This window comes from Ursus arctos, unplaced genomic scaffold (genome assembly GCF_023065955.2).
Source record: "Ursus arctos isolate Adak ecotype North America unplaced genomic scaffold, UrsArc2.0 scaffold_1, whole genome shotgun sequence".
Taxonomy (NCBI): domain Eukaryota; kingdom Metazoa; phylum Chordata; class Mammalia; order Carnivora; family Ursidae; genus Ursus; species Ursus arctos.
In genome coordinates, this window is record NW_026622763.1 from 88,297,483 (window position 1) to 88,310,077 (window position 12,595).

General features: G+C 40.0%; 1 protein-coding gene across 12 annotated transcripts in view; it reads right to left on the bottom strand.

Annotated features, from left to right (window-relative positions):
- Positions 1 to 1,362: 1,362 nt before the first annotated feature.
- The window catches only part of FN1 (fibronectin 1), a 64,591-nt gene continuing 53,358 nt past the window's right edge, over positions 1,363 to 12,595 (bottom strand). For 4 of the 12 annotated variants that reach the window (XM_026492006.4, XM_026492004.4, XM_026492012.4 and 1 more), the window contains 7 exons: positions 11,361 to 11,752; positions 10,032 to 10,170; positions 7,709 to 7,873; positions 5,743 to 5,868; positions 5,132 to 5,238; positions 2,474 to 2,581; positions 1,363 to 2,107 (listed from right to left, as the gene is read on the bottom strand). In XM_026492006.4, the coding sequence (XP_026347791.2) occupies positions 2,036 to 2,107; positions 2,474 to 2,581; positions 5,132 to 5,238; positions 5,743 to 5,868; positions 7,709 to 7,873; positions 10,032 to 10,170; positions 11,361 to 11,752 (1,109 nt within the window). In that variant the 3' untranslated portion in view covers positions 1,363 to 2,035. Of the gene's footprint in view, positions 2,108 to 2,473; positions 2,582 to 5,131; positions 5,239 to 5,742; positions 5,869 to 7,708; positions 7,874 to 10,031; positions 10,171 to 11,360; positions 11,828 to 12,595 lie in introns of all 12 variants that reach the window. The other 8 variants (XM_026492008.4, XM_026492007.4, XM_026492013.4 and 5 more) reach the window with 2 other exon arrangements.

Consider the following 12,595-nt stretch of genomic DNA (forward strand, 5'->3'; position numbering starts at 1 on the left):
ATCACATTTTCTCTTCGGTGATCAGTGATGACACATATGTGAGACGGTCATATAATATCACCATGATCTGTTTCTTCTGCGATTTATCTTTCCTTTTTTTTTTTTTTAACATATACAAGCTGCTGCTGTTTTGGTCATTACTGGTCTAATTAAAGCTGAATGATTAGGAATGTTAAGCAGAAATCTGAAGTTTGGATTTTTGTCTTGCTAAGGAAAACTAATCTGAGCTGCATTCTTTATAAAATTAGGCTGCAAAAGCTCCTCCCAATGAGACACTAAATGTCAGGGCATTTTGTAAACTGTAAATCCATTCAAATACGAGATTTCTTCTTTTTTTAAACAAATGAATCCTGAGGAAATCTCTTTCTATAGTTAGTCTTAATATTCATTGACAGGTATTTATTGAAATATTTTCTTCCATTACACAATAATGTATAAAAATATTGTATATTATGAATTGCTAATTTTTTACTAATTAAAAACCAACTATTTCCAGTGCCATTATTTACTATTCTAGATGCCAGATTTAATCTCAAAGTTTTGTTGTTTCCCCAAAGTTAAATTGAAAAGGAGATGTCCTGGGGCGCCTGGGTGGCACAGCGGTTGGGCGTCTGCCTTCGGCTCAGGGCGTGATCCTGGCATTATGGGGTCGGGCCCCACATCGGGCTCCTCCGCTATGAGCCTGCTTCTTTCTCTCCCACTCCCCCTGCTTGTGTTCCCTCTCTCGCTGGCTGTCTCTCTCTCTGTCAAATAAATAAATAAAATCTTAAAAAAAAAAAAAAAAAGGAGATGTCCTTTGTAGATCAGGAGTTTTGCAAACTCTGTTCTGCTGAGTGCCCTGAAAGTGTCAGCTGGCGGGAATCAAGAGGGGTGGGGTTGAGGTCCTTGTATCGCACCCTTCCCCTAAGACAAAGCTCTGCTAAGATGTGCTATACAAGTACTTTTAACATCTCTGTCATCTTTTTTTCTTCCTTGAATGTAACCTCTTTGAATAGGTGTCTATTCAGTGAAGGGAAGAAGGAAGGGAGGAGGAATGATGTTTGGAAAAGAACAACAAAATGTTCTTTCAGTCCCACGTCTGAAGAGCTGGCTAGCAAGTTCAACAAATATTTGAGTCCACCAAAATCTGGGAAAGCAGAAATATGAACCTAGCTCCATTACCGAAGAGATGAAATGACGAGAATGAATCTGTTTTTGTAGTGACAGACTTGGAAAATTTTGTACTTAAGTCTCCAAGAAGGAGAGAGCTATACACATCATACATAGGTTTTCAAATGTTTGCTGAATTGAAAAGGAACATTCATGGGGATTCTTCTTTTGCCCCAAATTTCTTTATGCAAAAAAGAAGCCACGACATTCAAGTTGTGGAATGTAAATCTTTTATTAAACGGTTGTCTTTCCACAGTAGTAAAGCTTTGGCACATACAGTATAAAAAATAATCACCAACCATAATTATACCAAATTCCTCTTATCAACTGCATACTAAATGTCTTCAGTACAATTTTTTCCATATAAAAATACTGGGAAAAATTGATAAATAACAGATAAGAGAAAGATATTACTAGAATCATTTGGAAAAGGTGAATACTGTGGATATTTTAAATATCACAGTAACAAGGACATGCCGTTCTTACAACATTGCAGGCCAGTTAAGTGGAAGCAGAAGTGTTTGGGTAACTTTCCTACTCAAAATTTTGAGGATATCATTTCAACGCATTTTTATGTTGGTTGGTGCCTGTGCTTCCCTATCGATCCCAAACCAAATCACAAGTAAGAATCATTTCATTTAAAATACTGAGCAGTATTGAATACTTCGGAGCAGAACAGGCAATGTACTGCCTCCATTTATGAGAAAAGTCTCAAAACACTCCCAGGGTGATGCTTGGAGAAGCTGTGAGTTGAGCTGAAGCTGGAGAAGTTACTCCAGAGCAAAGGGCTTAAGAAAGAAACACTCTAAGATGGGTTCTGCTAACATCACTCCAGTTTTGGTGGACCTTGACAGAGATCCATGCTTGTTCCTCTGGGTTGAAAAGTTTACTCTCGGGAATCTTCTCTGTCAGCCTGTACATCTAAAGGCATGAAGCACTCAATTGGGCAGTTGACATTCTGTTAAAATAGAAAAAGAAAAAAAAAAAGCATTGTTAAAATAGAAGAAAAATTTACAAAAATATCCTATAAAGTATATCGAAAAAAAGTGGGGAGGTTTTTATGACACCTACTTACAGATAGGAGACTATTTCTAGCTTCAAGAACTTAGCAGTATACTGGGTAATAGGACATAGATATTCAAGAGTCTTGATAAATTTGAACCTGAATTATGTTACAGGGTATAGTCTTCTACTCAAGGCATTTAAACGATGTTTTTAACAATAAAGAACACTTGGTTCATTCACAAGAAAGGAACCTACAGAAAGGTACCTAGGTACCTAACCGGGTTTAGGGGAGAAACACTCAAGGTGTGGGTGCACGTACAGTGTTAGTTCTCTGATGGTATCTTTGCGAGTACTGGTTGTAGTGGCCAGTGGAGCCTTCGTGACCGGGTTCAGCCCCTGGTCTGCGGCAGTTGTCACAGCGCCAGCCCTGAGAAAACACAGGCATGAAGTCAAACAGGGTTTACAATCACCTGAGAGCATCACCATTAGTGCTTGCGTTAAAGAAGAATTTCAAGTCTTACCCGTTGGCAATGTATGAGTAGTTAACCACAAAGGAAGCCCTGATGCTGATTTTATGCATTTATAACTTGCAGAATACATTTTGGCTTATTACTCATATCTTCTGATCACCCCTGTCTATTTATGCTTTTCCTGAAATGTCCTCCCTTCTCTTCCCATTCAAACCCCACCCATCTGCTAAGGCTTGTTCCAGTCCCAACTTCGCAAGTACGCTTTCTGTACTCAAAGACACAAAGAAGTTTCCCCAGAATCCTAGAGCTTTTTACAAGGGAGTTGAGATCACAGGGACAAACACCTTCATTTTACAGGAAACTCAGCCCCAAAGACAATCTTGCTTGGAGCGAGTGGGAGAGCCACACAGTGAAGCGCTGGTGGATCTGGAACTGCCACTGAGCTGAGCGACGCCTGGCCATGCTCCTTCTGCTGTCCCTTCCTTCTTACATTGCCACGGCCAGTGTACCTTGTAGACTTTCATCTGGCCAGACTCGGGAGAAGAGATGGGAGCGGGACTGAGCGGGACCACCAAGACTTCTCCCTGAGATTTTTGCTAGAAATGTGAGGAAATGTGTTCTCTTTCACTGTTGCTCCTAAGCCTATAGGGAATAAACACGGAGCTGACAGAGGTCATCGTTCTCACTATCAGCAGGAGCTTCTGGAAAACAAAGCCAATACAAAGGAACAAAGCATATGAGAGAGTGAGAGACTCTGAATGCCACTGTTGGAGCGGTCCTGAAGCTGGGAGATCCTGGACTCTTCAGTTATGTGAGTCTCTTTTTTTTTTTTGCCTTAATCAACCTGAGTGGAGCTTTCCTCTTACAACCAAAAGAACCTTAAAAAATATAGCCACTTTCTTTCTTATACTGTCACTTAAATATTCCAGACATATTTCTCCATTTAAAAGCATATTCTCCATCACACCTAATACAACACAGGTAAATACCTACTTACAGAGTCACTGAATCTTGCTTTCACAGAACAGTGTAACAGTTTCCGCTGCTGTCCTAAGTGTTTCATTTAGCACCTTCTTTAGAACAGAACAGGTGTCACAAATGAGAGGTCTCGTGTGCATAAATACGGAGGAGATGCTGAAGTGAGACCACATTCTACAAATTCACTTTCCAGCACACATTTCTACACCAGTCACTTACCAGAAATGTTCTACCATCGCGGTCTTTATAAGTGTTAATGAGAGACAGAAAGAGCACCTCCATAGCTTCTATCAGAATGGGAAGCCTCTCCCTCCCCACCTAACCAGTAGGGATGCAAGGAGATCAGAGTAGTTTCCATGGGCCGCCCCATGTCCTCAGGTGGGGGCAGAGCCAGAGCCCTGAAGACCCTTCCCTGCTGCAGGACTAACCTTCCTAAAAACTACTTTCCATCATGCTCCCTTTCTTCGTGGGTATCTACAATTGGCTAATGCAAAAGGCATCAGCCAGTGAATCTTACCCTGGGGTGGGGAGCATGGTCTCCATGTATCAGAATGTGAGGAGCTGTTGGAGAGGGTATGTTTTCATTGAAAACAAAGGAATGTTATGTTCTCTTGTTTTTGAGTTACACGAGTCATTTATTCTGAAATTTCAAACAATATTAGAGGAAAGCACAGCATTTTTTTTTTATGATAGTGAAGTAGAGCACAGATCAGAAATCATTGAGAACTTCTGGCTTAAATAATGGACTTCCAGGCCATTCCATAAGTGGCTCCCTACTTCTTCTCATCTGATCTGTTACCACAAGACACCAGGCAGAGGGCTGGCTCACTGGAACCCACATATTCCAGCTCCTTCCCAACCCAGCTGGTATGCTTACTCTGGTCTCTCTGCTTCCTCCTCTTCCCTCAACCTATTTTAAACATCCCAAACTCCAGCCAGTGTATGTTTCGCTTTTCCATGGAACCTCTCTTGCTGATTCCAGCCTACCTTGAAACTATCTGTCAGACCCACTAAGAAACTCACTGAATTACCTTGACTTCCAATGTATGCTAACTTAATGTCTCCAATTCTATCCTTAAGAGCCAGGACCGTTCCTCATTCCCTCTGTCCCATATTCCTTAAACACAGTGCTAGATCTGTAGCAGGAATCTATTACTGGACTGAGAAAGGGTATTTTCTAGGATCCTTTCTCAGATCTTAACAACAATGCCACGGGGACACCCATCCATCAGCACGGGTCTAGAGGCCCAATGCTACCCAGCATTTAACACTTAAGCTGCTGAAGAACAGAGACAGCCTGAGAAGAGTAGGTGTGAGAGGGGCTGCAGCTGCCATGGAAGGGGAGAGCTGGGAAGGGGTGTAGAGCAAAGCTGGCACAGAGCCGCCAACAGGAAATGAGGTATTTCAACTTTCATAAGGGGCATTACCACACCTCGGTGTACAGCACACACACAGGAAGCTGACCTCTCAACCACCGGTGCAGGAGTCTCCCCTTTCTCTTATCACAATTACAGGGAGGCTGGCCTTACCCGCTGGCCTCCAAAGCATGTGCAGGAGCAAATGGCACCAAGATATTCCTTCTGCCACTGTTCTCCCACGTGGTATGTCTTCCCATCATCATAACATGTGGCCTCATCTACGTGGAGACACAAGTCAGAAGCTCATGTAAGACTGAGAAAAATACCGACTTCACTTTTATATATAGGGGTGAGTTCTGGTTCTCTCCAAACTGTGCATCCTCACAGCCAAAATCCCACACATTTATGGGACCCCTTGGTAACAGAGGTACTGCTGTATAGATCTTAGGGAAGCACTTCCAAAAACTAAATCTGATACACTGGAAAAGGTTCATATTTTAAAAGTTGAGACCCATAAAGCTTTCTTGTAATATTTCACTGCAGATTATGGTCAAAATACTCAGGTCGGAAAAATGCTAACGTGTCCTGTAATAATGTTAAATCATGGCTCATTTTTGAAGCTTGTCTCCACTTTCCCAAATCAAAAGATTAACTAACCCACAGTTCACTCCTCAAGGAGACCTAAAGTCTCCAATCATTTCTGTGAATGAGAGTTACAACTCAGTAATAAAAGTGGGAGTGCTTAATAAGACACTAAAAATGATCTGTGGCAACGAACGTACGAGGATCACACTTGAATTCTCCTTTTCCATTTCCAAGACATGTGCAGCTCATCATCTGGCCATTTTCCCCCTGACGATCCCACTTCTCTCCAATCTTGTAGTTCACACCGTTATCATGGCACCATTCTGTGGGGTGGGGAAAATCAGAGGCAAAGAGTTATCAATGTGTTCTGACTCTCAAGACAGTGCTCCGGGACATGTCATGGGATTTTAAAAGCCAGGTACCTGGAAGGAGTGGCAAGAAAAGTTGAGGGTCATGATCTCCATGACAGACCACTTTTTGGTTGGATTTAAAAATATTATCTTTATCATTTAACATTTTCTAGGGTATTTTAAGATGCAATTCATTCTACCATAATCATGTCACAAGAATAGTCGGGGACCTTCATTTGCATTCTCACTATTAAAGTTTAACATTATGGAAACCAAAGTGGGATTTACACAGTCTTTTGGGAATGGATCATAGAGGACAAGTCACTTTTTGGATTTGCAGAGAACCTGGATACAAAGTAGTTCTATTAACCAACAGAGCTCAGCTGGCTTCTACATGCCCTAACCTGTTTCTTGTAAATGGAAAGAATAAAGGAATAAACCTGTGTATTAAAACAAAGTAAAAACCAACAAAATGATAAATCACTGGTTATTATCCCAACAGATAAAACTGGTTCTGAGGAATATCTTAAAGTCGCAGTTATATGTCTTTAACTGCTATCCATAAAAGAGGACTTTTTAATCTCCAAGGTTTTTACTAAAATAAAACACACTTCAGAAGTTTGTATAACAAGTCAGCCATTCCTTAAAATTTTTTTTTCGTTCCTAAACTTTAAAAGTTATTTGACAATTATGACATCTAAGCAAAGAATATGTCAGTTGAGCCAGAGAATCACATAAATCACTTTATAGCTCTGTTCCCGCCATTGTGCCCAAGTACTTACCTAGGTGATAAATATACAAACTTAACATAATTCAGTTTCAGAAATGAAAAAGCACCTAACTGATGCCAAATGTTAAAACTTCCAACTCCTAAATGACATAGGACACATCTGTTCCATCTTTCCATTTTCAGATGGTCAAACACAGTAGTCTGCATTTGAAAAAATTAGTTGTCTCCATATTTTAGTCTGAATTAAACCATTTTACATTTTAGTGTGAAAATCTTTTAAAAATCTGTATGTTGTATTTCCCCAATTATAATTTTGGGATATGTCTGTAGAAGGCTTGTTTATAACCCATAATGGGTAACACCTATAAAAATAAACCAATTGTCAATAATAATCACATCCCCTAAAAACAAAGCATAAATGAAAGTTTTATAAATTCTAATGTTAAATCTCAAAGCATAAGTTATCCTAAGGATCAAATTAACTGAAAATATCATTAAAAATGTTAAGATCTTTTTACAGTTTGAAAATCAAATATTTTTCCATTGAAGTTGATTCTTAATTATCTATAGATGATTATCGCTACTCTCTACATTACTTGGCAAGATTCAAGCTACCTGACGTGTGTATGCATACGTGTAATATGAGAGTGCGTATATATTATGATATGTGTATGTTTGGTTTGTGTTGAAAGAGTGTGCGTATAAATGTTCACCTCTGAGCTCATTCAACATTAAAGACTAAAAGAGATTTGGGATTCCTTTGTGTCTCTGATACTTACGTTTCATTAGACTTGGCTCCAGAGAGTTTGACTTTATTATCTTAACAGAAAATTTAAAAAAATCATTACCGTCACAAATGCATTTTTAATTAATAGTCGGATTGACACAGAACCCTTGAAATGAAGCAATATTCAACAAGTAAAATTTCCCATCATTCTTTATGATGCAAAATGTTACTTTGAGTCAAGCAGTCTCCCCTCATTTGCTTCATGTTTGGAAGAGCCTGTGTCTGCCAAACATGCTTCCCTGGCACCTTGTGCGAATGCATGGAACTAGAGGAGATGGACAAAGCAAGCTACTCACTAGATGAGTCACATCTGAAATGACCACTGCCAAAGCCTAAGCACTGGCACGAGAGCTTAAAGCCAGATTCAGACAACCGCTCCCACTCCTCTCCAATGGCATAATGGGAAACCGTGTAGGGGTCGAAGCATGAGTCATCTGTAGGTTGGTTTAGGCCTTGGTCGACTACATGAAGAAAAGGAGGAAAAAGAAAAAAAAAATCTTAATGGTGATTTGAACCATAAGAAGAAAACTGAATTATTGTTATGATGAGTTAATCTAAAACAGAAATCCCAGCAGCATTAAGAAACATTCATCTGTTTTACCAATTCATCAGTTGCTCTAACAAACAATGCTTAGCTGTTGCCAGGGGACCCTTGCCACAAGCACCGTAAAAGGAGCCCGTCTTTCATTTTGCCATCATTACTAAAAAAAAAAAAATCATCATTTCTGGTGAAACTAGTCTATAGCACATGGAACATATCTTGAGGCATTTTTAAGCTAGTTAAGAACTCGAATGGGATGCAAAGGCTGGAATGTCTCTCCATCAGAACCTGAGTGACCTTAACCTAGTTATTCTGCATTTCTCTGCCTTACTTCCGTCCTCTATGATATGGGGTAAATCATAATAATATACCTACCTGCTCAGGATCTTGTAAAGATCACGCGGATATCATGAATTCAAAGCATTGGTCCATTGCCAGCACTTAGAAAGTGCTCACCAAGTAAAGAATAATTATTAGCATCCTTTGGTTTTAATGCAAAAGTCTTAGCCATTTTTATATACCATTATAATGCAATATTCACTTTTATTATTGCATTTTTTGCATCATAGCTAGATTTTGTACATTAGTATGACAGTAGTAGGACAGTTTCACTTTATCATTAAAATCAAGTGTTCCAAATAAGAGAAACCAAGTAATGGAGTCTCTTCATGTTGCTTAATATATCGGTCTTTATGTTTTGAGAAAGCTTAAAGTAATCTATGCAACCAAAGTATGCTTCCAATGTTCTCTAAAAATGACATAAACTAATTTCTGTGACTTTGAATCCCACTGTGTATATTTCTTTTTTACAGTACAAAAAATCAAAAGCTCAAAAGCAATAGATATTTGAAGTGTGTAATAGTTTGAAAAGCATTGCCCTGGAAGAAAATAGAGTTTGGGAGAAACTAAGAAGTCTGACATGTCTGAAAGCCCAGAGAACCTGGCTAGAATGCAGAATATTGCTGCTGGAGATACGGGGTCAGAAAGGAAAATGAAAGGAACCTAAAGGGTTACTAGGGCTTACAGGAACCCTCCTAAAAACAGCCACCAGTTAAAATTCCACCTGACTTAAGTTATAGAGATGGAATCTTTAAAAAAAAAAAATGATGTGGAAAAGTCTTTGTGCTTTTGAAAATTCCTTTCATATGGCGTTCTACTAGTAATACCACAAAAGACAGAAGGCACGCATTACCATGGCTACATACCACAACAAGCACAGTAGGATACCCCCACCAAATAGCCAACCGCTCAAATTCACCGGTATTTATTCATGTAAGATAGCACGGTCATCTGCAATCCTGCATTCAGTGACCGACCCTAGGAATAAAGCCTGTCACTTGACAGAGACAGAATTTAGCACTCCCTACTGCTGGGGGATGGAGACCCCTCCGGTGGGAAGATTGAAGCTTCATGGTGTTGATGATTCCCTATCCCGTGTTCCTTGGTGAACCTTCAGCTGATACAGGTTGAAAAGCCAGGTGATTCACTACAAGTTTAAAAGGACTTTGCAGGTGCTACAAAGAGGAGTCAGTGATCATTTCACTTCTAGTCTGGCTTTGGGGTTATATAATTAGAAAAAGAAATTGAAATAACATTGGAATAAAATAGCTCTTTGAACAGAAATGGGCTATGTTGGTAGCATTTTACATCAGGAACAAAACCCAGCAGTCACGAATGTTTGCAGATAGGGAATTTGCTTTATAGGTAGTCCGTTTCGGTACTTAAAAATCACGCAAGAGGACAGCAACGTGGTGAGGAGCAGAGGGTCCAGGAAAAGAGATCGGGAGACCTGTGCCCTGTATCAACTCAGACGCTCGCTAGCAGGGAGTCAGAATGTTGGACTAAATCATGCTTGAGGTCCCTTCCAGGTCTATTATCATATCAGTGCCTGAGACTATTTTACAGAGAAAGTAAATACTATGAGGGAAGAATAACTAAATTTAAAGGTGCTCATTTACTTCATGGCATCACTTCCTGAAGTTAAAAGACAAGAGCAGCAAAGGAACTGTCGAGACAAAAAGTGTCTTTGGAGTGGTCCAGAGGGGAAGCTGCACCTGAGTAACCAGACATTCACATACCAGAGTTGCCCACGGTAACAACCTCCTCCCGAACCTTGTGCCTCTTCTGGTCTTTCAGGGCCTCCACTATGATGTTGTAGGTGGCCCCTCTGGTGAGGCCTGTCAGCGTGGCACTAGCAGAAGTTCCAGGAACTCGGAACTGCAATCATCAGCACATCCAAAGTGAGGGAGAAAGCATTATGGTGAGGAATTGACCTGACTTCCCCTATTCTCTTACCAGTAACCTGCACTATGTAAATAAAGCAAAGGGAGACAAAGAAGAAGGGTGTAAAAGTCCCAAACCAGCCGTGGAGAGAAGCGGAACTTGGGTGAGGGGCCATCTTTCCAATCTGCCAAATTTTCCTGCCAAGAATCTACCCTATGTGCTCCACAGTTACCAGGAGCCCTCAGTAATTCAACAGCCTCCTGTTCAACCTGCTGGGATTGCAGGTCTGTGCAAGCCCCCCCAGAATCCCCCGGCCATGTCCTTCTCACATGGTTTAAAAGGCATTGCCCTGGAATGGACACTGCGCTGTGTGGGAGATAGACTTATCCTCTGCAAGGTGGCATGTGACCCTGACATGGGGTCCCTAACGCATCTGGGCAAATCCTCAAACTCACGTTTCTAAGCTCATAAATCTTTCACAGTGTAGTCAGGTTTTGTTTTTTTTTTCTTTTTTTGGTTAAATTCTGCCACTTTCTAAAAATAAGAACCCACTAAAAACTGGTACCAGCAAGACGAATTAAAGAATAAAAGTTTTAGAGACTCAGTCACTTATAACAGCCGATGTGCACAACTTCACGTAAGTTCTTTTTCCTTGGACGTACTGTAGACAATGGGATTCTTCAAGGGCAGACTATAACGATGGCATTTCATTCTTATTTATTTTTTATTTATTTATTTTTAAAGATTTTATTTTTAAGCCATCTCTATACCCAACGTGAAGCTCAAACTCACAACCCTGAGATCAAGAGCCACATGCCCTTCCAACTGAGCCAGCCAGGCATCCCAAGGATGGCATTTTAGCCCTTCCTGCACAAATGTTAAGTTCAAGCAGAATATTTATCTCTCTTTTCTCAGATCATTTCTTTGTCTATATTACTAAGGAGCCTCAAATGCGTGAGAATAATACAAATGATTTTATTCTCTCTACTAAAGAAAAGCTGATGCTACTCTCTGGTAACAACCCCCAAAGTACCGCCATATTGAGATTTAAAAAAGAAAAACCAGGGCTTAAGCGTGCTACCTTTCTAAGAGGCCCTAGAATCTTTATGTGAGAGCCCTGGTCACTTCAGTTACCTAGCTCACTTATTTCTAGGCTGCCCAGAAGTAAGGGGAAAATCAATTACCTGTAAAGGTTCTTCATCAATGCCAACTGGATGACATGAAATGATATACTCAGAGCTTTCTTGGAATGGGGTCCAAGAGATGGTTGTCTGAGAGAGAGCTTCTTGTCCTGTAGAGGCATTTGGATTGAGTCCCATGACGTGAGGGTAGAGGTGATGGTCAACGTCTCCCCTGGGGACGTGACCAACTTGGATCTCCTCATTTACATTCGGCGGATATGGTCTTGGCCTATGCCTTACAGGGGTAGCCGTTGTGGGCGGTGTGGTGCGCCTAAAACCATGCTCCTCAAAGATCATTTGTTGCCCAACACTGGGCTGCTGACCAGAAGTGCCAGGAAGCTGAATACCGTTTCCAGTGTCATACCCAGGGTTGGTGATGAAAGGGGTCTTTTGAACTGTGGAGGGAACATCCAAGATCTCTGGTCCGTGAAGATTTGGGTGTGGAAGGGTTACCAGTTGGGGAAGCTCATCTAGCCAAGAGAGGTTAGAGCCAAAAAAGCAAAGCGTGTTAAGCTCCCAAAAGTAGCAGCAGTAGTCATTACCAATCCAGGCAACAATGACTGTTTATCAATCTGATCAAAGCCCCTAGAACATTAGCAGTTCTTAGATCACAAGACACTTTTTCCAAAAAAGAAATCTTTAAGATTTTTCTCAAAGGTTTCTTTATAGTTTAGAATGAAAAAAGCATTAGTATGAATTTATCATACACACAAAGCTTTGAACCGCTAAGCCCCATAGAAGCTATTTCTGCTCAAATTAAGCCTAATGGAACTGAAATGTGTAGGCTTTTTTCTTCTTTTCTTCATTTGAGAATCATGTTATAAGGACTAGCATCCAGACTAATTGTTTCAGCATCTGAAGTAGGAGAATTCCAGTTTTTCATGAATTGAAATGGTAAAGATAGATAAAAATACATACATGTTTATTTATAAAATTCTATTAGTGTAAATATAGAATTTTCTTCAAATTAAACTGAAATTAAATGAAAAAGTAAGATTATTTAGTTCAAGTTTCAGAAACCAAATAATAAATAAAGATAATGGGATTACTTTCCTTACTTTTTTTTTTTTTTTAACATTAATGGAAGGTATAGAAGAATAGCATCATAGCAACCTGGTTTCTACATTTTAATATCTGGCTTAGATTTTTTAAAGGTGAATAAAAGGCTTTATATTGATTGGCTAAAAAAAATAAATAAAACGGAAGGCTACAGATTACATTAGGTTATTTGTGCTATC